General features: G+C 44.9%; 2 protein-coding genes across 4 annotated transcripts in view; both read right to left on the bottom strand.

Moving 5' to 3' along the window:
* LOC129165487 (zinc finger protein ZFP2-like) overlaps positions 1–14,561 on the bottom strand; it is a 155,502-nt gene extending 140,941 nt beyond the window's left edge. For 2 of the 3 annotated variants that reach the window (XM_070548040.1, XM_070548038.1), the window contains exon 1: positions 14,135–14,516. In XM_070548040.1, coding sequence (XP_070404141.1) covers positions 14,135–14,303 — 169 coding nt within the window. In that variant the 5' untranslated portion in view covers positions 14,304–14,516. Of the gene's footprint in view, positions 1–14,134 lie in introns of all 3 variants that reach the window. The other variant, XM_070548039.1, reaches the window with a different exon arrangement.
* A 1,199-nt stretch (positions 14,562–15,760) lies between these two features.
* On the bottom strand, positions 15,761–17,023 carry LOC129165502 (uncharacterized). Its single transcript, XM_070548047.1, has 2 exons — positions 16,628–17,023; positions 15,761–16,413 (listed from the first exon to the last, which is right to left on the bottom strand). The coding sequence occupies exon 2, from the start codon at positions 16,376–16,378 to the stop codon at positions 15,761–15,763; it is 618 nt and encodes a 205-aa protein (XP_070404148.1). The 5' UTR covers positions 16,379–16,413; positions 16,628–17,023.
* Between the last annotated feature and the right edge of the window lie 9,263 nt (positions 17,024–26,286).

The raw sequence follows: 26,286 nt of genomic DNA, 5'->3' as shown, positions 1-26,286 counted from the left end.
GCATTGAAGAAAAAGCCCAATAAAGGTCTGCGTGAACCTCTACTGCCTCCTGCTGGTTGATTTGGGAACTATAACCCTGCCGCTGGGACGCTCATACTTGCTTGTCGCCACATTCCACCCGGCCACAATAAGAGACCCGGCCATTATTTACCTCCGCTGACTCCGACACCGGCCAAAATTGGAGACCCGGCCTTTAATTGAATACCGGCCTGTATTAGAGGATTTACGGTATACTCAATAATTGAATGCCTGACATCAAGTAACCCACCTCGTGTGGACTGACCAATGAGGAGAGGGTCTTAACTTGAGGCCCTCTCTTCATTGGTCAGTCTGCATGAGACTGACTCTCAACTGACGTTCAAAGTCATAGACAGCGAAGCATCTCTGTGCAGCGCAAACGCCCGGGTGGACAGTTTGTTTAATATAGGGTGACCATATTTCCATTTCCAAAAAAGAGGACAGGGGATCTGTGCCTATGACGTCACACTATGGCAACACCACACAAACCACGTTAGGACTCATTTTTTGTAGGAACTAAATTAATATCAGATTCTGCCAATAAAAGGGCTCTAAACAATTCATATGTAAATATTTAGCATATTTATTGCAAAATCTCATTTTTCTGCTTTAGTGCTGCAACAAGGTTGTATTAATAATAAATTATTATACCTTTTGTTTTACTACAGTGTAAGGTTATGAAGTTCATTGTTTTCAACTCCATACAGCTGCCCCCTGTGCACAATAACACCCGTGTAGAAAAACCAAGGTCGGGTGTTCCTCAGACTGTTTACATTCCAGGAGAAGAGTCCGAAGGAGAAGAAGAAGCTTTACTTAATCAAAGTACTTTATTTGTGATTAAAATTATTAAGCAAAACAGATGTTGATCAACAATAATCAAGTGAATGATCTGTGAAATAAATATGTCATGAGTTATGTTTAATGACAACAGGAGAACTGCACAGCCATACTGATCCTCATCTCCATAGAAACGCATGACACATTGTTCCAACCAATCAGAGCTTTCGGCTGCCGCAGGAGAATCTGGTGTTGACTTCAAGTGTCCAATCCACTTTACTACAACTTATCAACAATTCAGAGATATAAAACAAGGCAACACCATTTTAAGCTCAGTTCCATTTTGACTTCAGTTCTATTCACCGTCATCCTAAAGAAAAGCACAGCCTGGCCAGATGTGTTTTCTTCTTTAAACTAAGAACTGTGAAGCGGGAGATTTTCGTCGTTTAACAACCAGACGACATCCTTTCAAAATAAGAGCACCTGCCAACGCCGCCGATTAGTACCGGGGTCGACCCTCCAGACGGGCTTTGAAACGTTGTGACCGCTGCACCGACAGCTCCAGCGTACATCCGAGGTTCTTGGACCTGGCATTTCCTGATCTACCTGGGAGACCCCCACTGGGTACGTACACGGCAAAATAGCGGCTCATGTCATCACTTTATAAGCCTCGTGATATCTAGTCATAACAAAGACTACCAGATTCAATTACGTCATCCTAAAGAGTCTGAACCAACCACACACACACACACACACACGCACCAACATAACATCCATATCCATTTCCATCCATCACAGAGTTAGTCCTGGTAGATTGTTTAGAATTTATAATTCAGAAATTAAAGATTCTCAAACGATCCCATCTCTCTCTCTTTTCTTGTCTCAAAGTCAATACAGAGTGTTTAAGTAAACTCCCTGATGATAAAAACAGCCTATTCTTCTGTTTATAAAAAGTGATCTACTTACAGTGTATTAAAATACAACTCTAGATAGTTACATCACTTCAATTCCGTTACAACAGCATCGGTACGCTTCCTGTGCACAGATTATTAAGGATGCTTGTTTCAGCTGTGAGATTAGATGATAGGATCAATGAAAAATAAGTTGTCACACACTCCATGGAAACTTTCAGAGAATAACAAATAGTGGCTTTCAAATGGTTTTGTTACTTTTTGCAAGTTTAGAAAAGGAGCAGATGAGACAGCATGTCTGATAATTTAGTTTTTCATCTGTAATATTAGAACATGTCAGTGATGTCTGAGGAGCTTTTATAAACACTGTATAACTAACACTCCTGGAGAGGGTATGAATTACACAGAGGCTTCTGGGGAGCCCAGTTATGGGGGGTGGGGGGGTGGGGGGGTCATTTTGCCTTGGCCCCCAAAATGTCTTGAAACGGCCCTGGGTGTGTGACTGAGTTTTGAAGGTGATCTGAATTGTATCAGATGTATAAATATCACATGTGTATAACTTATTGCTTTACACAGGTAAAACGCATAGTGGAGATAGATCTACCTACATTTTACTTTTCAACACTTTGTTTTGTTTTCTTGTTTTTATTCAACTATTTTCCTGTCCTGTCTGTCTCTCATCTTCCTGCATCTCCTCTAAACTCTCCAGAAAAACTGCTGCCTGGATTCTTACTTTTTCACCTCATCAGTTACTTCTGAGCAGATCAAAGGGATCTCCTGACCGTAAAGCGGAGCGCAGTGTCGATGCTGCATCAGTGAGGTGAAATCACCGCAGCACAGATGATGAGCTCCGCATGGCAGAGCGCTTCAGGCGCAAATAAGACAGAAAATAAAGAACATGTGCGGACATGAATGATCGTGTACTAATTATAGTTTTTTGGTTGCGCCACTTTGAGAATGGACCGTGCGCTGGGAGCGCTGTGCAACAACGTGCTGTGCCGCTCTCTGTGCTCTCTGCTCAAAAGAGTCCATAAATGATGTAATATCACCATCGGTAGAAAACTTCTTTCCGGCTCCCCTGGATGTGTAGGATATACAGCTCCCCCATAATTCGATCCCTGCTCCTGGATGAAAAGCCGGACATTTTCATCAATACAAGAACCCCCAGCCCGGACAGAGAGTGAAAAGTGGACATGTCCGGGGAAAACCGGACGTACGGTCACCATAGTTTAATATAAAGCGGGAGAATACGGTATTTTACTTGTGCCCTTGCTGCCCAGGACTCTTTAGAGTTCGTGGGCCCTGGGCAATTGCCCAGTTGCCCATATGGTTAATCCGGTGTTCTGTCTGCGGGAATGTGATGGCTGAACCGGTTTGCAGCAGCGCGAGTCTACAGGAAGACCCCCCACCCCTGTTTATCTAATAAGCGTAGCACTTACGATTTTATAGACTTTGTTTTTTACTAGCTTAGGGTATGTCTAGTCTGTTTAATAATCCGGGGCTTGGGTGAATCACTTTTGAAAAGTTTTTAACTTACCCGGACACAGAGCTCTCACCCTCCTCGCTGATGATTCCAACATGCTTGCGTTTAAGATGCTGCATCATCACCGTACTCCCGTGCCATGCTAAGTCTGACCAACAAACATTGCAGGTAACGAATGTCTTCACCTGATTTAACTGAAAATGCTCCCAAACTTCAGAAGTTTTTACTTTTTTGGGTCTCGCTGCTTCTGCCATGTTCCTCTTCCAAACACCTGCCGGCTGTCCCTCGCGCTGATCTGACTTGCTCAGGTCTTCGCGCAACAGCGGGCGGGGGGGGGGGGGCGCTTTTGGAGGAGTTGTGTAACACACCGAATCGATGACGCAGTTCGTTGCCAGCGCTTTTAATAATCGGTTTTCATCGATTTTATCGATTCGTTGTTGCAGCCCTAATGCCAGGGGTCACACCCTGGACCTGGTTGCTTATCTGGATGCAGTGAGGGTTGCTAGAATTGCCTACTTTGCAGACATCCTCAAAACAAACTCTAAGAATCCCAAGATTCTCTACAAAACACTGAACTCTGTTCTGGTGTATCAGAAGCCCAGCTTCCTGTCCACTACAGCTGCTGGAAACTCTGAAGATTTTCACAAATTCTTTGTTCATAAAGTATCAGGCATTAGAGCAGCTATTTCTGGTAACTCTATTGACCCTGTTCCAGTTCCTCCATCACCACCCACCATGAGATACCTCAATACCGTTTCTTATTCTGAGCTGAATAAGCTTGTTGCAAGGCAGAAGCCATCTGGCTCTCCACTTGAGGTCCTGCCGCCTCGTCTCTGGAAGGCTGCCTTTCCGTGTCTTGGCCCATCACTTGGTCAGACTATCAATGGGAGCCTCAGCACAGGTGTGGTCCCAGCTGCTTTGAAAGCAGCAGTTGTTCGGTCGACCCTGAAGAAACCTGGTGCTGATGTCTCTGTGATAAAAAATTACAGGCCTATCTCTGCCCTGCCTTTTACATTGAAACTGCTTGAGAAAGTCGTTTATCAGCAGCTGGTCTCACATTTAGCAGACTATGATCTATTTGAGGTTTTCCAATCAGGGTTCAGGTCTGGCCATAGTACTGAGTCGGCTCTACTGAGGGTCTTAAATGATATCAATCACTAGATCAGGGTACATCTGTGACTATGTTTACATGCAGCCAATATCCGGGTTATGATCGGGTTAAGGTCGGTATTCGGGTTTCTGAGTTGATCAGAATAACCTGTTTACAAGCATAAATAGAAAGAGTTACCCCTAACTTGCATAACCCGATTTAAATGCGGACGTTGGGGTAGCGTCAGGATGCATGGACTACGTCCAGACGCAATATGCGTCATTTCCGGTTATTCTTGTTCCGGTAACCATGAAAACAACAACATGTTTCCCAGTTCAGAAGAGATAGCGACCGCGTTTGTTTGCGCTTTAGTTTCCTCGTCGCTCCAAAAGTGTGGTGCTGTGCCGCGACTCGCCATGTTGCTCCCAACTTGTTTACTTCCGGTGTTCTGGCGCATACAAGACGTCTCGCTACTCAAAAGACCAAGATTACTTGCGAACAGAGCATGCGCAGAACACACGCTTTGATGGGGATATCCCGGTATTCGTTTACACGACCAAACATTCGGGTTAGAAAAGGGTTACCCCAGGTGTAGTAACCGGGTTTTTAAAATCCCGGTTATGAGCATATCCGGGTTTTTGGCGGTGTTTACATGGACCTGCGGAACCAGGTTATTGTGAATATTCGGGTTTTAAAAGGGTTACTGGCTGCATGTAAACGCACTGTGTGGTGCTTCTGTTGTTAGATCTGACGGCAGCGTTTGACACAGTTGACCAGAGGATTGATTCTACTTGATCGCTTGGAACGATGGGTTGGGATCAAAGGGTCTGTTCTGGAGTGGTTTAGATCGTATCTCCACAACAGAACATTCTGTGTTAACACTAGAACTCCCAGCATTTTCTGATTCCCCCAGCTCTACCAGAGCTTTGTCAAATAACTGGTAGGTTTGATAACAATGACTAAATCACTGATCGTTAGCTGCCTTTCATTTGTAAATGCAGCCAGCCACAGATGAGGGCCAATGGAATGTGCTTGGGTGTTGGGTGTAGAGCTGAGGAAAATAATCAAATAATCTATGCATCGGGATGCGGACATAAACGATTCTGCATCGTAGAAAAGTACGCCATAATCGATTATAGTGGAATGTAGTTTTGTTTTTTTAACGGCGGCACCAGCGCACAATCCAAATCTGTCAGAGTGAGCGTCCTCCACATTTACCTCCGCCTTAATGTGGTACTGCAGGGCTGAGTGCTGGAGTTGTAACCTGAGACCAAACCGGAACCGAATCAGCCCGACCGGTTCTGTTCAGGGTATATACAGCAATCCTTAAGTAAAATTTACTACTTTTTAATACTTTTTTTTTACTACCTTCAGAATTTTTTTAAAACCATCACAACACTAAATTGCAAGTGTTAAAGGAGACATAACATGAAAACCCCACTTTTTTATCCGTTAACACAGTGTGTTTCACATTTTAAGTGTCTAAGTGAGCAAAAAGGCTTATATTATTCACTGGAGTTGCTATTTAGATATTTAATAATTAAGTTTTGGGCATATTTGTCCACCCGTTCAGTTTTTCAAATTATCTATTACATCAGTAATTTATTTCGTCAGGATAACTACCAAATATGGTAATGGCCCTCGGCTAAACACAGAGCCAATCCGCCATTTTTTCATCTCGCTAAGATTTTTTGTAGTCCTATTGGAAAAATGCAGAATGTCTGGTTATTTTAGCCACACACAGCTCAAAACTGTTCCTCGTTTTAAGGAAGGGTGGTGTGGCAGTATTTAAACCCAGGAGCTGATGACACTACTGCTAAAAAAAAAACAGAAGAAAAAGTAGTGTGTGTGTGTGTGTGTGTTTGTGTGTGTGTGTGTGTGTGTGTGTGTGTGTGTGTGTGTGTGTGTGCGTGCGTGCGTGCGTGCGTGCGTGCGTGCGCGCGCGTGGTTCGTTTGTGTCTCCTGGCTAGTAAGTACCGAGGGCTTCATCTATCTAAAAGGAGTCATTTCCATCTGAATGTGACAGCACTGGGACACAGCATTAGAGCGGTAAGCTTCATATCACTCTAAAATGTCGACAAACTTTACTTTAGATTTACGGGCATTAGCAGCACTAAAGCGTTAGCATCCGGCTTGCTATCACTAGCACAGTATGCTAGTAAAGTTAGCACCCAGATTAATGTGGATTTGGATGATTTTCGTGGAATAAAACGTGATTTCTGATCAACGCCTTCTTTTACACCAGATGATAACCTCCCACTGATTGTAACAGCAGAGAGCCTGTGTGTTATTCTACATGAGTGTGATGTAATCTTAGCATCCAGTAAATAAATTCCCATATCAGCTAAAATGCAGCGTGACAAAGTCATTAAAGTGCGTCAACACAGTGGATTTAATAGAGTTTTAAAGAACAATCTCTGAGTGAAGTGAGGTTAGTTTTTTGTCTCACTGCAGATATAAAAACTAACTCTGCATCAGTCAGACGCAGCAAAGCTCACCGTCTGTATGAGCGTGAGCATCGGAAAGCTGATCAAATCAGCTGTAAAATAATTAAAACAAAAGTAAAAATGTTCCTTTGCTTTTTAGAGTCCACATCCAGCAGGCTGGAGCCGTGTTTCACTGACAGGCTGTCAGACTAAAGGCCTGATGAGCTCAGCTGGGACAAACTGGTCTGATGTTTAGGTAAGTGAAGATCTGCTTCTCCAAGTCCTTGAGATGCTAGTAAAAATAATTTAGCCAGCTTGCTAATGTTACTTTTCTTCTCCTCTAAGGAACACAGAACGTTCAGATGTTGGACCTTCACGACACCTACTGAGGAAGGAGACCCACCAGTAAAGAGACGGTCTGGACCAGACCAAAGTAAGTGATGACACACCTCAGCCACCCTCATCATTAAGAACACCTCACCCCCTGAATCCCTCCGTCTGATGACAGCAGAGTGATTTATTTGATGTTTTACTTGTTTAGTCTGTTTAGAAATTATTGAATTACATTATTTTCTGTAATCGACCATCTGATCTGGATGTGTGCAGAATAACTTTCCCCAAATTCAGCAGCAGCTGGCCTACAAAAACAGCTGCAGCATGTAGTAAGTCTGTCTGCACTGCTCTCTAATGAGCTTCCTTTCATAAGGAATCATTTGTATAATTTTAGTGTCACTATTTTATTACATTTGTAAGAAAATATGAAGTCACTGCAGCAAAGTGAACTTGTGAACAAACACAAACGTGACTATAAACATGAAAGCTAAAGAAACAACTTTCCTAAAGCTGCTTGTAAACAAAATATGTCATTAAAGTTATTGTCTATCATTGCAGAATATGGCGATGACATCATGGAACTGGTCTTTGGAAAAGTTTTCCCTGAACCAACTCCGTGTCTAGATGAGGTAGAGAAGATCTGCATCTCACCAACCCTCTGGTCTCAGTATTCAGACAACGGAGGTCTCCCACTGTTATCCAGGACCAGTTTGAAGCCCACATACTGCCCCTCCCTCATCATCAGGAAACATCAATCCGTATCCTGAGGACAACAGAAGACGGCAGGAGGACAGGAACTCTGAGACCTAGATACCACCAGCACCGGGACACAAAGCACCTGTGTGCACAACGCCTGTTTAACTACTAAAACCTGTTTATTATATAGTTCTACTTATTTGCTGTGAGGTTAATACGTAGAAAATTTGTATTTTAATGTAAACAATAAAAAAATCACTGATTGTATGTTTTCTTTTAGATGTAATGGTCCAAACTCCGCCTTGTAGACATTTATTGCATCCTGTAGGTAAATACACAGAACAGGCTCAGATCCAGGATGACCCAGCATGCTCTTCTTCCATTCTGGCTGTTAGGGATTGTATCAATAACTCAATGCCTACTGATGTTTTCACCTAACGGTATTTATTTAGAATGCAGGTAAGATTTAACTATATTTGTTAGCAAAGCAGACTGATCTTGGGAATTTCACTGCAGCACTGATGTCCACCTCTCTGTACACATTAGAGAGAATTACCACGTTACAGCTAAACGCATTTAATAAAGATATAGGCTACACATTGCAGACAATAAAAACAAAGTTCTAAGCATTAGAATTATAATCACATTAAAGAACATTTGGAGGAATGTTCTTTATTTTTGACTAGAATCTCAAATCTTTAAATTAAAATGTAACTGCTTTTTATCCATTTTCAGCCATTAAGACACCCAATATTAAATAAGACTACTTATAAAATTATTTATAATTATATGTATGTATATATATATAGATAGAGATCTTAATAAAATATATTTTAATGGTGTTTTAATGAGCTGTATCATTTTTTAAAACATTTTTTATAGAAATAAATAAGCAAGCAGCATTCCTTGTGTGTGCGCGTGCCTGCTCGCTTGTCCCGTCGGCCGTGACGGATGTGTGTGTGTGTGTGTGCGCGCACGTGCCTGCTCACTTGTCCCTCCGTCGGCCGTGACGGGTGTGTGTGTGTGTGCGCGCGCACGTGCCTGCTCACTTGTCCCTCCGTCGGCCGTGACGGGTGTGTGTGTGACTACAGACAAATGCATGAGAGAGTTAGCAGCCTTGAAACAGCTTGATGAACTACCCTCCCCACATGTTTTAAAAATGCTAATATGCTATGCTAAATCTGCTATGCTACATAATGATTTCTCTATAGAACTACAAAGTCCGGCTGGGGGAGGAGAGTACAGGTCTGCACTATGGAGGGGGGCGGAGTTTACAGCTCCTCCTCCAGTTTAAAGAGACAGTACCCAAAAACGGCTCGTTCTCAAGACTCTCCTCAGAACAGGGGTAGATGAGGGTCTGTAGAGCAACAATAATGAGGAAATCAGACCAAAGAACTGCAGTTCCACTGTATTTAGACCCCCAACTGAAGGATTTAGATGTAAAAAGGAATAACTTAAAAGCATGTTATGTCTCCTTTAATCAGCGACCTATTTACACATATTTTAACATAACATATAAAAAGAATAGACTTAGAGACTCACTGATGTTGACAACGTATTGCACATATTTATTTTACTTAGAAAATAAGCCAGGCACTTCTGTTCAGCGGTTCAGACAGTTGACCACGAGGCCTGAAATGATGCAGAACGACCACTGAATATGACGTCATCATTATTTGACCGGATATGCTAAAGTAGGGCTGCTCGATTATGGCAAAAACAATAATCACGATTATTGTGACTGAATTTGAGATCTCGATTATTTAAGACGATGTTTCAATTTATGTAGATTTTTTTTTTTTTTGTTATTCAGTCATAAAATTGCTCAGGGCACAATCAGGGCAAAAATAAACAAGAAACAAGATGATCACTAAAATAACTCCTGATTCCCAGTATAAAAAGACCAATATACTTATAGCAAATGACCCAAGGGCTATAGACCTTGGTTTAACTCATTTAAGTCTAACCAGTACAGACCCAAATACCAATATCTTGCAAATACTGACAGCAAGAATTATACAGTGGCATTTATAACAAATACATGCAAATTGATGTTCACAAAATGTTGCATAACATTTATTTAGTTGTGTCAAGGTGCTGTAGGAGAGTGCACTAGCACCGTGTCCTCAGAGATTAGTTATTTATCAGCGTGAGGAACTTATTTCTACCTTACTTATAAACTATTTATTTACAGGTCCATCAGTTAATGTAATAATTGTCCCAACCACAGCTGCACCCCCCACCCCCCAACCCGGTCTCACAGCAATCAGGGCAAGCTGCACGTGTGTTTAGCACGCCGCACGCACACATTTAGCCGTTTTTAGCGGCTCAGGAGTCCGCAGGTACGGTGTGTGTCACTCACTCTGGTTACTCCAACATGGAGCCGGCTCTGAGAGCTGTTTCTGTAGCGACCGACACATCACTACATCATTCCCTTTCCTAATGTCCTGAAGAACGGCCGGGAGCGCAGGCGGAGTGTTTAGCTAACCTGCAGGAAATGTCGACGAGTTATCCAGAAAGTAGCTAAGGGTTACCAGAGATGTTTCTGAGGTGTTCGCTAGGTACTTTTAAGTTAAAAAGTCAAGAAGGGGGTCTGAGAAGCTGTTAGAAATAGCGTCAAAGTCGCCAAGTTGGCAACACTGTGGGAGGAGCGCTTCATTTGCAACTCAGGGCAGCGCAAGTGGGCAGAGCAAATAATCGGCTTGTTTTGTTTTTATAATCGTTCAAAACATTTCATTCGGAATATATTTCTATGTCGATGTTCAGAATACGACATCTGATAGTCTGAAAAAATAATACCTAATTTGGAAAATATAATACCTCTGAGACCAAATTTAACACTTATAATGGCCTTAAATTTGACTATTTTTATTTATCACTTTTTAATACTTTTTAAAACCCCGCGGACACCCTGTCTGTTGGATTTGGGCCGTGAATTATGTTAATTGAGCGGGTTGTCACGCGGCGTGCTCCGCTCGCTCAATCAGCAACTGAGAGAGAGAGAGAGGAGAGAGAGAGAGAGAGAGAGAGACACTGTCTGCTCACACAAGAGAGAGGATCGGAGGACACTCCTCTAAACCGATGCTCCAAACACGCATTATTATTTTCATAATTTAATTATTATTTCTCCTGGAAGCGCTCAGTCAGACCGCTTGTTGTAATGTAGGGAGATCCGGTCTTGGGGAGGGGGTGGGGTCAATGACGGCGGCTGCAGCGTAATCATCTGTCTCTTCTATTTAGGGGCACAGAGAATTTAAAATGAGAGAGAGATAGAAGATAGAAGTTCTTGTTCCACTTTATTATTTTCTGTCATGATGATAAACTGATGTTAAATTCAGCTTGAAGAGAAACTGGGAGGAAGCTTTGGTTCATTTTAAGTTACAGGAGATCTTGTCTCCTATCTGCTCCTCCAGAGACAGCATGGACATGAGGGTTAAAGGGTGAGGGTCACACAGGACAGGTTAGTGGAAAGGTTTGTAGTTAGCTGGTTAGTGAAAGAGATCCATCAGCTGGGTAATTTAATCCTAATCCAGCCCACAGCCTTCTGCTGGTGTTATTACCAGAAAGAATAAAACACACATCTTAAATATTATTGGAAATGTAGAATGTGTTTTATGTTTTATTATTTTCTGCATCAAACAACTTGATTCATTCTCCAACATTTCAGAAATGAACCACTGGGTTCAAATAAAATAAACTAAGTCAAACATTTCATTTGCTGTTATTTCTGACACCCTTGAACTGTGGCATAAATATTTGACTCTAGAACTGCTCAGAGACATTAAACACTCATATATAAACCCATTATGTAAAAATGTTTTGTCCTAACCTGTTGTGAATGGAGAGATTTTGAGGGATGGCAGGTTGTGTCAATTACGTTTTTGATAATAAAAAAAAAGCAATTATCTGACATCTTCTATTTATCGATGAAAACAAATTAATATGAAATAATCGTGATGCATCGGGATATCGAATCGAATTGAATTGTTGACCCAATAATCGTAATCGAATCGAAAGACAAGTGAAGATTCACACCTCTAGTTGGGTGTTGTCAGTCTTTCAGGCTGGCCCAGTGGCTCTACTTGTCTCTCTCCTGTCTTGAATCTGGTTAACTGAACTTGTCCATCCAAAGACTTCACAGAAGCACACAAATGGCAAGAAAGGATTTTTTATGTAGCATTTAATAAAAACAAAGCATGAGTCGCTTCAAAAAGACTACATTTACTGCAGCTGGCAGAGGCAGAGGTGTTTTCTATTGATACACGGAATTTACAGAATCATTTTAAATGTTAATAGGGGAAGACTGCAGGAGGGAGCAGTAAAATGCAGGGGTCCCCAGCAAAAACAAGAAACTTTACGAGTCTGATGAAACCCGCTGGTTTTCCATCAGGCAGTCACGGGGCAGCTCCAACGACCCAGTGGCTGTGCTGGGTCAATGTTATCGAGCTCAGTCCGGCTCGGCCGTGAACGAGCTGAGGCGGCGTCGTGCTCTGCTTAAGAAGAGGTGTTATTTTCCCGCTTCAGATGAAGCGTCCAACGTGTTTTTACGCTTTCTCCGAGACATGTCACGTCGCTAAGTTGTTAGCGCCACGCGCTAACACGTCAATAGTGCAGCGTAGCTGCTGGAGGTTTTAAGGGTTCAGCTGAAAACACCCGACCTCTCACGCTGCTCACACATCGAACTTAAGTTGTCGCCGTTGCGCTCACGCCGTAATACAGTATTAGATGCGGTTAAAGTCAGACATGAAAAAATAAATAAATTTTACATGAATAAGTGATGCTTAGCCTGGTGGGGGGAGGAGAACCTGACCTAGTAAGCACTGGAGGAAACCCTGTCAAGATCGTCAACACTCGTTTATCTTAATGCTATTGAAACATGTAAACCACAAAGCATTATATCCACTGCTACCTTTCTAATTTTAAACTCAGTAACTTATGCTGTAACTTCACCTTGCCCTGCCTGCTCCTTTCTTCTTGCTGCCCACTGGCTGTGATCACAAGCGACAACATAGTAGTTCCCGCTGCTTCTTCGGGAAACAGCGCAAAATAAATAAATAAATATAACTTGGGATCTTGTAGGCGTGGCGGTGGGATTTCAGCCGTGGCGGGCCGCCATGGCTACGCCTATGTAAGGGAAACCCTGTGCTTTTATTTTCAATAAATTCATCATGTTTCACATTTCTCATGTACCATGTTCAACGCCTTGGGCTTCCCGACAGGCGCTTTATAAATAAAGCTTTGATAGATTGATGTGGCATTACAAAATAAAGTGCAATCAAAAGTCATTAATGACTATTTTTACTAATTCCATGGTAATTTCTCAAAAACTGTTTCATTCCGCAACATCAATCCACTTCATTCTTAGAGTACACATCGAGCACTACATCCTCCCCAAATTTCATAAAGATCTGATGTGGCATTTCAAAATAAAGTGCAGTGAAACTAGTCAGTAATGACAATTTTCACTATATTCCACGGCTGATTTCTCAAAAACTGTTTGATTCCGCAACTTCATTCCACATCTGCCTTAAAGTACACATAGACGACTACATCCTCACAAAATTTCTGATGTATCATCAGGTCTTAATAAAATTTGCAGAGGATGTAGTCCTCGATGTGTACTCTAAGACTGATAAACAACACAACACTACAAATGATGTTGTGGATTCAGACAGTTTTTGAGAAATTAACCATTGAATATAGTGAAAATTGTCTCTAAAGTCATATTTGATTGCACTTTATTTTGAAATGCCACATCAGGTCCTTATGAAAGTTGGGGAGGATTTAGCAGTCGGTGTGTACTTTAAGACTGATGTGGAATGATGTTGTGGAATTAGACAGTTTTTGAGAATGAAACCATTGAATTTAGTGATAATTGTCAATAATTTTCACTTTCTTTTGAAATCCCACATCAGATCAGGATGAAAGGGAGGGGAGGGATAAGAATTGCAAAGTAGACAAATGTGTTTATTCTTTTAATTTAAAGTATTTTTAAATGGATAAAATCATAAAAAACACGGTTTTATCCTGCACAAAATTTTACACAAACACGTTTATATCGTGTTCATTATTTTAACTAAAAGTATTTTTTAAATAGATAAAATCATAAAACGCAGTTTTATCGTAGACACAATTTTACACAAACGTTGAAATGTGTTTTGAGCGCTTTTATTTTGAAAGGCACTCTATAACGAGGACACCGTAATTTCTCTTGTAGTTGCGCCTGTAAAAATCGAAAGACGGCTGGCTAAAAGGCAGTCAGAAAACTGAGGTCCGCTTGCTGGAGATGATCTACACAAGAAAGCAGCTTTCTACACACCTTAAATAATAACAGGACAGGGCCCCGGGCTAAATAATTGTCCCAGTCCGTCTCTGCACGAGTCCCGCTGGTGTTTCTTACCTGCTCCGTGCGAGCGGCTCTGTGGTTCCCAGCTCACATCCGACAGTCTGCGCTGATCACCGAGCCCTTCCTCGAACTGGGCCAAGGCTTCTTCAACCTTCGTGATGAGTTTTCTAGCAGTAGCTACTTGCTTGTTGACAAAGTCCATCAGAGACTCTCCTGAATCCATGTTTAACCCAGAGACTCAACATTCACCTCAAACAACAAGCTAACTTTGCCAACGGTCACTTTACTTCTTCTTCGTCTTGGTTTTGGTTGGCGCTCGGAGAACAATGAACGTGTTACCGCCACCTGCAGGTCAGGATAAGAACGACACCAAGTGAGAACTTGGAAGTACAAATCCAAAATATAAACTTTCTTTCATTGTAAAAACCAGGGTTCAAAATTAACCTTTATGATCATCACCTTGGATTTCCACTAGCCATTTTTTCTGCAGTCAAAAAAGAGATTATGAATGCCCCTGAATGAAGATTTTGTCATTTTATTAACACTGCTGTTGTGAAAAACGCACACATACTGCAATACACACAAGAACATATAGAAAGTGCAACATTGATTTATTTTTTTCCCACTGTATCTCTTTCCTCTGAATCAAACATCCTCATCCTCAGAGCTCTCTGAACTTGTTTCTTTTTCTGAATCTGAGTAAGCATCACTTTCTTTTGTTGCATTTTTGCGCACAAATTCAGGCCTGCGTCTGCGCAAACTGTCAGCATGCCAGATGTCCATGGCTGTGGTTGGATCAAAGTCTTTAATGTCAGGTGAGCACAACTGGGTTTTCAGGAGGTCAGAGAGGGTCTCACCTTTCAGAATCAGAAAAACTTTATTTATCCCCGAGGGGCAATTAAAAAAATAAAATAAAAATAAAAATAACAGCAGAGCAGGATGATGTTGGACATACGAACATTGAATAAATAGGCAATAAGGAAGTAATAAAGCAGCAAGAAGATGGATAAAACAGTAAAATATGCAAAAATCACTGAGTAAGTGAATAAAGTGACTACAGGAAATGCAGCGTAGGCGTCGCCCAGAGGGGAGCCATTGAAACGTGGGGTGAAGAATGTGAGAGGGGTTGTGGAGGATTTTGGCTGCCTGTCTCTGGGCTTGTTGATAGAAAACCTGAGCAAGAGTTCTAACAGGCAGGCCTACTTTTGGAACACACTGATGTAGTGTGCTGCAGTCTGTTCCTGTTCTGGAGGCTAAGAGAGTAGAACCAGCAAGTGATGGAGAAGGTCATGATGTTTTCCAGGAAGGCACAGTAAAAAGTCATCATGACTGAGGAGCTGACTCCAAAGGAGTTGAGCTTCCTAAGGAGATATAACCGTTGGTGGCACTTCCTGAGAATCTCCTCTGTGTTAGCAGATAATTTCAGGAGGTTGTCAAAGGTGGTTCCCAGATACTTGTACTCCTCCACTACCTCCTCTGGGGTCCCATGGATAATGGTGGTGACTGAAGCAGCCGGATCCCTCGGCCTCCTGCAGAAGGTCACCACCATGTCTTTGGTTTTGCTCACATTCAGGTCACGTTTGGAGCTGTCACACCACTCTACAAACTCCTGAAGAGCAGGTCTGTGGTGTTGTGAGGAGCCTGACAACAGTGATAGGAGGACTGTATCATCAGCGTATTTCACCAGGTGACAGTTGGGATGTGTGGATCTGCAGTCGTCGGTGGAGAGGATGTAGAGCGGGGGGAGAGCACACAGCCCTGGGGGGAGCCGGTGGAGGTGGAACGGAGACCGGAGAGACAGTTGTTGACCCAAACTTTCTGAGTCCTGTTGGTTAAAAAGTCCAGTATCCACAGGGTTAACTGGTCATCTAAATGAAATTGGGAGGAAAGTTTAGTAGCCAGGATGTGAGGCTGCAGAGTGTTGAATGCTGATGAAAAGTCAACAAACAGAAGCCTGGCGGAGGAGTCAGGGAGCTCCAGATGTTTGTGGATGGAGTCCAGGATGAAGATTTTTGCATCATCGGCGCCTCTGCGTGCATGATAAGCAAACTGGAGTGGATCCATCAGGGGCTCAGTTGCTCTTACAATGTGCTCTTTTATGATCTTCTCCATGGCCTTCATCACCAAGGAGGTTAGAGCTACAGGACGAAGATCGTTAGGAGACTTTGGGCGTGAACGCCAGTCACTCTTTACCTGCTTCATGACACTGAACCCTCTTTCACCGTCAGCTGTACTTGCAGGGATGGTGAGGAGAGCATCAAAGAGGTAAAGGACGTCAGGACACCGATGGCGCAGCATTCTGTTCACAGTAGGCCAGGTTTTCTCAAAAGTTCCTGCAGAAGGGTCGACAAAATTACAGTCTAGCAAGCAATAGTTTAAAATGCTGCTTTATATATTATTTTAAAGACATAATTAGATTTGTAATGCGCTTTTAACAAATTCAAATCTCACACTATTAGACATTTAGCTTTTCAAGGACTTGTTAAAAACTTTGCCATTTAGGAACATCAATGTTAATTTTTTTCTCTAACATAATTCTCTAAATACCTTGGCTAAATCCTGCTGTGTACAGTTCAGCCTTAAGAATTGTCCATTGATCAGGGATCAAGTCCACATCCACTCCAGCAGACAGCAGAAGAGGTCGGAAGTGACTTGTGAGCTTGTTTATCTCCTCATCACCAAAATCTGAGCACAAGGGAAAACATTACTACAAAGTTCAGAAGTTGTCGTAAATCATAAAATGCATTGGCAAGATGTGTCCACCACTAACCGAAACTCGTGTCTGCCTCTGGCCAGCACTGGAACCTGGTCAGTCGCATAGCATGCAGGACACCACTGTTCACATCACTAAATCTCGCAGTGATGCATTGACACAGAGAACCGATCAACTCGTTCTTTGCCTTGTTGTGCTGGCCAGCATCAGAAGGCTTCAGAAGGACTCCCTCATATGTACAGGTGCTGGCCAGTAAATTAGAATATCATCAAAAGGTTGAAAATATTTCAGTAATTCCATTCAAAACGTGAAACTTGTACATTATATTCATGCAATGCACACAGACCAATGTATTTCCAATGTTCATTACATTTAAATTTGATATTCATAAGTGACAACTAATGAAAACTCCAAATTTGGTATCTCAAAAAATTAGAATATTCTGAAAAGGCTGAATATAGAAGACACCTGCTGCCACTCTAATCAGCTGATTTACTCAAAACACCTGCAAAGGCCTTTAAAAGGTCCCTCAGTCTTGTTTTGAAGGCACCACAATCATGGGGAAGACTTCTGACTTAACAGCTGTCCAAAAGACAATCATTGACACCTTGCACAAGGAGGGCAAGACACAAAAGGTGATTGCTAAAGAAGCTGGCTGTTCGCAGAGCTCTGTTTCCAAGCACATTAACAGACAGGCGAAGGGACGGAAAAAATGTGGTAGAAAAAAGTGTACAAGCTCTAGGGATAACCGCACCCTGCAGAGAATTGTGACGACAAACCCATTCAAAAATGTGGGGGAGATCCACAAAGAGTGGACTGCAGCTGGAGTCAGCGCTTCAAGAACCACCACGAGGAGACTCATGAAAGACATGGGATTCAGGTGTCGCATTCCGTGTGTCAAGCCACTCTTGAACAAGAAACAGCGCAAGAAGCGTCTCGCCTGGGCCAAGGACAAAAAGGACTGGACTGATGCTGAGTGGTCCAAAGTTATGTTTTCTGATGAAAGCAAGTTCTGCATTTCCTTTGGAAATCAAGGACCCAGAGTCTGGAGGAAGAGCGGAGAAGCACAGGATCCACGTTGCATGAGGTCCAGTGTAAAGTTTCCACCGTCAGTGATGGTGTGGGGTGCCATGTCATCTGCCGGTGTTGGCCCACTCTGTTTCCTGAGGTCCAGGGTCAATGCAGCCGTCTACCAGGAAGTTTTAGAGCACTTCATGCTTCCTGCTGCTGACCAACTTTATGGGGATGCAGACTTCACCTTTCAACAGGACTTGGCACCTGCACACAGTGCCAAAACCACCAGCACCTGGTTCAAGGACCATGGTATCCCTGTCCTTGATTGGCCAGCAAACTCGCCTGACCTTAACCCCATAGAAAATCTATGGGGTATTGTGAAGCGGAGGATGCAATACGCTAGACCCAACAATGCAGAGGAGCTGAAGACGACTATCAGAGCAACCTGGGCTCTCATAACACCTGAGCAGTGCCACAGACTGATCGAGTCCATGCCACGCCGCATTACTGCAGTTATTGAGGCAAAAGGAGCCCCGACTAAGTATTGAGTGCTATACATGCACATTCTTTTCATGTTCATTCTTTTCAGTTGGCCAACATTAGAGAAACAAACATTTTTTCATTGGCCTTTAGAATATTCTAATTTTCTGAGATACCAGATTTGATGTTTTCATTGGTTGTCACCTATAAATATCAAAATTAAACGTAATAAACATCGGAAATACATTGGTCTGTGTGCATTGCATGAATATAATGTACAAGTTTCACGTTTTGAATGGAATTACTGAAATATTTTCAACCTTTTGATGATATTCTAATTTACTGGCCAGCACCTGTATCTGTGTCCAGCACTGATCTCAGCTTAGGCCCAGGTCTACAGTTGTGCAGATAGATTGATGGGTGTCATTTCATCCATCCACGTATCTACAGTATTTATTTGAAAGCAACAAAACCTAAAATCAAAGAATACAATGTAGGTTACATACCTTGACTTGTACTTTTGAATGGCAGCTTGAGTAGAAGACAGGCAACTCTGAGCTTCAGCCAGGGTTGACACGGACCTCTGCAGTGACTTGGAGAGGCTGCTCAGTTGATAGATGGTGTCATGGAGAAGGCAGCAAAACCTGAGCACCCCACCATCCTTGGCTATGTTGAGGAACCCCTTGGCCTTTGCCCTCACAACTGCATTGGTGTTCGTGGTATTTTGGGACTACAGACAAACAAACTAAATTATATCACAGCCACAGACCGCATTAAAACTGATGATAATGAGTATCAGATTTAGAGAACATTGTATCTATCTACACTAGTTTTAGTAGGCTGTAAATTACCTTCTCCTCTAAGTGGTGGACAAAGCCAACATATCCCCTGAGAAAATGATCAAGTGCATTGAAGAAATGTGGGAGCCACCGGGTTCCACCTATTCTGGTTGGCATCAAAGGCTTCAGGTGGAGCTCCCTGAAGTGATCCTTTAGGCTGGCCCTGTTTACGCCACTCTTATGATATAAGGTGTAGAGTCCACTCAACAGGTCCTCAACTTGCCTGACCATCACATTCTTCCTTATTCCATCCAAAAGGGAGAGTTCAAGCTTATGGGCCATGCAGTGGATTCCAAGCACGTAACATCTGTCTCCACGCAGTTTTGTAACAACACCATTGTTTACTCCTGTCATTACAGATGCTCCATCAGTCGTGATGGCAACCAGCTTCTTCTTCCAATCAGTGCTGACTTCACTGTCCAACATACCGCACACAGCTTCAGCTATATTTGCAGCATCTGGCTTTGAGACTGATTTAACCCCAACGAAGTCTACTTGAACTTTTCCTTCACTGGCACTCCTGACATAAACAATTTCTTCTTCCATCACTGCACTGTCCAGGGATCCATCTGACATGACTGACATGAACTTGCCATCTAATAATCTTGTCTTCATTTTTCTCCTCTCATCCTCTGCTATGTAGTGTATGAATTCTTTTGCTTGGTGGTCATTTGTATGTGTCTCTCCTATCTTCAAGCCTTTCTTTCTGTCCACCCTAAATTAATCATGTGAATAAAGCCAAAGTTAGTGCAGAGTTCAGTTACTGAGTTCTTTTATTTTTTCTTTTTGAAATCAAGCATAACATTTCATCTGTGTCAGTAAAGGCGTGTACATCATCACTCTGTATCAGTTTAAATGCACTGATTCTGAAACATGAAAATGGAATGATTGATTTACTTACTCACACATCCATGCGAAGTCGGTGAAAGGCCTTCCCTTTTTGCGATGGCATGAGCATTTCTAAAAAGAAGCTGCATCTTTTCCAACTCCAAACTTCTGAGTGAAGAGAGGCTTTTCCCAGCAACACTCTCTTCAACTGGAACTGCCTTAGCAATCTTCATTTGGAGGCTTTCCTGGTGACTTTGAGCTTTCTCGTGGTCCTTTACAGCAGTAGCGGTTTTAGGCACGGGCAGACAGGGCAATTGCCCGGGGCAGCATTTTTTCATGACACAAAAGGGGCGCACAAGCGCTGAGAAAAAAAAAAAAAGAAAAAAAGGAAATCTGCGCCGCACTGAGGTTTTCTATTATCTGTCATATGACAGTGTCTGGATTGGAAACAGCAAGTTGGCGCCCCCTGCAGCTGCTGACTGAGAACGTTCACGTGCACCGTGTGTCTATGAAGAACAGGAAGGGGAGGGGTGCGGCGGGGGAATTCACCTCTGCGTCTTTCCCAAATGAAATGAGCGCAAAATGAGCGTGCAGGGGCTGAATCAACTGTATTAACATGGCTAAAGTCAATCACATCTTAACGTTCTTCCATATTTCATTCATAATATCATAAACACAGGCCTATCATTCTTTCAGGTTTCTCTGAATTGTGTGAAATGGCCGAATAAAAAAAGGAAAAACAAAACGATTTTGTGGTCACCCCCCCATCAAGGTCAAATAGTTTAGTCCTGACTAAAGGAAACTTACTGAGTCAGGAGCCAAACAGAAGAGATAAACATAAAAAGGCTAAAACTACCAGGTGCCCCATTCAGGGGGAAAAAAAGAAAAAAGAGGAGAAAGATAAAGGTATGTAGCTCTCATGATGCATGTTGCATGATGCATGTTTAACGGTTAAATGCGGTCAACTAATTGCTAACAGAGCTAATAGGGCTGAAATATTGAAACGAATATTCAAATGGTTCGAAAAAAGTCCTTGAATCGTTTTTTACTGATTCAAACTAGGATTTGTTAAATGCTCACTGCAGCCTGTGGCCTGCCTGAACAACAAACACATGTTTATCATGTTCACATAATAATAAATAAAACAACTCTACAAGCAGAAGAAAACACCCCAGTCACCACTAACTATCCTGTTTATTTATTGCAGATGGCTGCACTGATTATTTTTACATGATTTGTTCTGTAAAAGTTGGCATTTTTGGTAGTCTACAGTTTTTTTTATGTCAGTTTAAATTACAATTTCAGAGGCAATTCTAAAATATTATGGATCATGAGATCTATTGGAGATCTACCCCAACTTTTGGACTGCTCTGCCAGTCACTGTGGCTCAAGCTGAGAGGAGCTTTTCAAAACTTGATCAAGTGATACCTGAGGTCACCTATGTTTCAGGGGCGGCTCACTAACTGTCAGGAACCGAGTTCAGAAGACCCGTGAAGACGCCAACACAGTAAAAATATATAAAAAGTCTTTATTGAAGGCAGAGGTACCTGGAGGGCAAGGCTGAGTCAGGGTCAGAGACAGGCAAGGTCCAAATGGCAGGCAGCGAGCAAGGCAGGGGTCAGGCAAAAAACAAGGTCCAGAGGCAGAGATCAGGCAGGGTGGATGGCTGGAGAACTACTGGCAGAGCTGTAATAATCTGGCATCTGTTGACTGGATGGCTGGTTCTTTTATAGCAGGGGAAGCAGGTGAATGGGATGAGGCTGATTACAGGAGCAGGTGGAATGAATGGAGCTGATTGAAGCTGACAGAGGTTGCTGGGGAAAGCAGGGCTTGGCTGGAGCTTGGGGAGAGGAACCAGGTGAGCTGAATGAAGGTATAATGAGGAAGTGGCGGAGGGTGAAGGATGGGAGTCATGACAGAACCCCCCCCTCAAGGGCGGATACCAGACGCCCACAGGAAACCAGAGCAGGGCGGGAGGAGGGGGACCAGGAAGGAGGGCCAGAGCAGGGCGGGAGGAGGGGGACCAGGAAGGAGGGCCGGAAGGGTCTGGGGGGCCGGCGACGGGGAACCAGGAGCCGGGACTGTGGGAGTCTGGGGGGCCGGCGACGGGGAACCAGGAGCCGAGACTGTGGGAGTCTGGGGGGCCGGCGACGGGGAACCAGGAGCCGAGACTGTGGGAGTCTGGGGGGCCGGCGACGGGGAACCAGGAGCCGAGGCTGTGGGAGTCTGGGGGGCCGGCGACGGGGAACCAGGAGCCGAGACTGTGGGAGTGTGGTGACAAAGGACACTGTCGGACTACGACTAAGAGGAGACACTGGACTACGACTAAGAGGAGACACTAGACTACGACTAAGAGGGGAAACTGGACTACGACTAAGAGGGGACACAGACACTAGACTACGACTAAGAGGGGAAACTGGACTACGACTAAGAGGGGAAACTGGACTACGACTAAGAGGGGACACAGACACTAGACTACGACTAAGAGGGGAAACTGGACTACGACTAAGAGGGGAAACTGGACTACGACTAAGAGGGGACACAGACACTAGACTACGACTAAGAGGGGACACAGACACTAGAGACTGGGGAACTTCAGACTGGGGAACTTGAGGGCAGGAGGGGTCCTCTTCAGAGCAGGGGCAGGAGGGGTCCTCTTCAGAGCAGGGGCAGGAGGGGTCCTCTTCAGAGCAGGGGCAGGAGGGGTCCTCTTCAGAGCAGGGGCAGGAGGGGTCCTCTTCAGAGCAGGGGCAGGAGGGGTCCTCTTCAGAGCAGGGGCAGGAGGGGTCCTCTTCAGAGCCTGGAGGCATCGACCCTTGGACTGAAGCCCCTTGGACTGGCTGGGCCGGAGCCCCTTGGACAGGCTGGGCCGGAGCGACCTTCAGAATCACCACTGGAACTGGAGACAGAAGAGACATCAGAACAGCGGTGACGTCATCAGACGAGCCGACGTCAGGGGAGGCAGACGAGCCGACGTCAGGGGAGGCAGACGAGCCGACGTCAGGGGAGGCAGACGAGCCGACGTCAGGAGAGGCAGACGAGCCGACGTCAGGAGAGGCAGACGAGCCGACGTCAGGAGAGGCAGACGAGCCGACGTCAGGAGAGGCAGACGAGCCGACGTCAGGAGAGGCAGACGAGCCGACGTCAGGAGAGGCAGACGAGCCGACGTCAGGAGAGGCAGACGAGCCGACGTCAGGAGAGGCAGACGAGCCGACGTCAGGAGAGGCAGACGAGCCGACGTCAGGAGAGGCAGACGAGCCGACTTCAGGAGAGGCAGACGAGCCGACTTCAGGAGAGGCAGACGAGCCGACTTCAGGAGAGGCAGACGAGCCGACTTCAGGAGAGGCAGACGAGCCGACTTCAGGAGAGGCAGACGAGCCGACTTCAGGAGAGGCAGACGAGCCGACTTCAGGAGAGGCAGACGAGCCGACTTCAGGAGAGGCAGACGAGCCGACTTCAGGAGAGGCGACGTCATCAGACGAGCCGACTTCAGAGGAGGCCACGTCGACTTGGGAGCCGACTTCAGAGGCGTCGACATCTCTCCCGGGAGCGTCTACTTCGGGGCTCGAGCCGGGAGGAGTTGACTTCTGACCTGGGGCCCCATGGATGGGCTGGACCGGAGCCCGTGCATCCTCCTCTGCCGAGGCAGGATGCGATGCGTCCTCCTGGACCATCACGGAGACAAGGTGCGATGTGTCACCTTGGACCACCGCTGGAGCGGGAGGCGATGCGTCCCCTTGGACCACCGCTGGAACGGGAGGCGATGCGTCCACCGGGACCACCGCCGGAACGGGAGGCGATGCGTCCACCGGGACCACCGCCGGAACGGGAGGCGATGCGTCCACCGGGACCACCGCCAGAGCAGGATGCGATGCGTCCCCCGGGACCACCGCCAGAGCAGGATGCGATGCGTCCCCCGGGACCACCGCCAGAGCAGGATGCGATGCGTCCCCCGGGACCACCGCCAGAGCAGGTTGCGATGCGTCCTCAGAGACCACCGCCAGAGCAGGTTGCGATGCGTCCCCCGGGACCACCGCCAGAGCAGGTTGCGATGCGTCCCCCGGACCACCGCCAGAGCAGGTTGCGATGCGTCCCCCGGACCACCGCCAGAGCAGGTTGCGATGCGTCCCCCGGACCACCGCCAGAGCAGGTTGCGATGCGTCCCCCGGGACCACCGCCAGAGCAGGTTGCGATGAGTCCCCCGGGACCACCGCCAGAGCAGGTTGCGATGCGTCCCCCGGGACCACCGCCAGAGCAGGTTGCGATGCGGGCGGATGGTGTTTGGACAGGGGTTGCTGGCGACGGTTCCGGCGTCGTCGTCGGGTGGAGGGAGAGACAGCTTCAACAGGGACAGGGGAAAGGCAAAGGAAACCGGATCTGATGGGAGCAGGAGAGTACTGATGCACCGGGACAGACAGAGTGGATATGGATGAGGTGACCTGATGTTCTTGGGGTGTGGAATCGGAGACAGGAACAGGAGACGAGCAACGACCAAAGGTCTCCTGCAGACCCCTGGCAAACTCCCAGAAGGACACAGATCTGGACGGACGCAGAGAAATATAGTCCATTGCCCATACCAGGGCGTCACCACCCAGATTAGACATTATGAACGAGACCTTTACATGATCTGAGGAAGCCAGGTCCAAACAACGAGCGCAGGCTTCGATATAAGTCCGGCAAGTCTCTGGGTCTCCACAGTATCTGTAATGGAGAGTTTTTGGTGTAGTCCAAGATTCTGCTGGATCCATGTCAGGTCAGATGAAAAGTCGAGAAAAAAATATAAAAAATAAACTCCCAAGTACTGTGTCGGCGTAGGGTCAGAGTTTGGCCAGATTATTCTGTCAGGAACCGAGTTCAGAAGACCCGTGAAGACGCCAACACAGTAAAAATATATAAAAAGTCTTTATTGAAGGCAGAGGTACCTGGAGGGCAAGGCTGAGTCAGGGTCAGAGACAGGCAAGGTCCAAATGGCAGGCAGCGAGCAAGGCAGGGGTCAGGCAAAAAACAAGGTCCAGAGGCAGAGATCAGGCAGGGTGGATGGCTGGAGAACTACTGGCAGAGCTGTAATAATCTGGCATCTGTTGACTGGATGGCTGGTTCTTTTATAGCAGGGGAAGCAGGTGAATGGGATGAGGCTGATTACAGGAGCAGGTGGAATGAATGGAGCTGATTGAAGCTGACAGAGGTTGCTGGGGAAAGCAGGGCTTGGCTGGAGCTTGGGGAGAGGAACCAGGTGAGCTGAATGAAGGTATAATGAGGAAGTGGCGGAGGGTGAAGGATGGGAGTCATGACACTAACCTGGCTCTGATTAGTATCAATCACTCAGTAGGGGAGCAGATTTCATGTGATGACATTATTGATGACGTTGCATCAAGGTTAGGTTTTAATTTTAGTTTGTGTTTTCTGTTCAAAGTGCAATGCTGTAGTGATTATCTTTAGTTTGTTATGTGTGAAATATTTGTGCTATTTAGAATATTTATTATCTATTATGTTCATATATTCTTAATATTTAGTTATTGTTTGTTTTTGTATATTTGATTCTATATATTTTGATACAGTATATAATGTATATTGCTTTACATTCTGACAACTTCATAGTAATTAATGTAAATATGTGCAACTTAGAAAAATGAATGTTCAATAGTCGTTCTAATAAAACATGCCTGTTTGTAGAAAACATGCGTGTGTTCGTGCAGCTGGGGTGGTGTGGTGGTGGTGGTGGTGGGGGGGGCGGTTGGGGGGGGGGGCGCTCAAAGGGGGCCTCGCCCGGGGAGTAATTCGATGTAGAACCGCCACTGCTTTACAGCCTCGATTTTAAAATTATTAGTCCCCACCACAAAACTGTTAGTTTTGTTTTTTTCTTTCGTGTACACTCGGCAAATTTTACAAAACATTTCTGCATTTTCATTGTCAAACACAAGCCATTCACGGCCTGTCTGCCATTTACTGTTGAAGTTTCTTCTCTTCGCTTTGCACGCTCTGTCAACACTCTCATCTTCTGCTTCCTTCCTCTTCTCACCTCCTCCAGACGTCTGTCCTAACCACCACAGCATTTCATCCAACTTCGCCGTCCAGCTCTGATTTTTCTTTGTCTTCGCTCTTCATCACGCATTTTTTGCTTGTGTTTTCAGGCGTTTCTGGTGTCGCGCTCTCATTGTTGATTGGACCAAATTGCACAGCAGACAGAAGCGTGCCTGTGCGCTGCAGCCAATAGGCATCTAAAACGTCACAAATAGCACACGGTTTACGGTAGTGTCGTGACTCGTCTTCGAGGAGGGCAGGAGGGGGCAAACGACCCAGAGTGTCTCTGACATGAATTGCTTGGTTGCCTC

The sequence above is a fragment of the Nothobranchius furzeri genome, chromosome 2 (genome assembly GCF_043380555.1).
Source record: "Nothobranchius furzeri strain GRZ-AD chromosome 2, NfurGRZ-RIMD1, whole genome shotgun sequence".
In the NCBI taxonomy this organism is placed as follows: Eukaryota; Metazoa; Chordata; class Actinopteri; order Cyprinodontiformes; family Nothobranchiidae; genus Nothobranchius; species Nothobranchius furzeri.
Note: the sequence above shows the minus strand (reverse complement) of the source record. Positions and strands in the feature narration are given on the sequence as shown.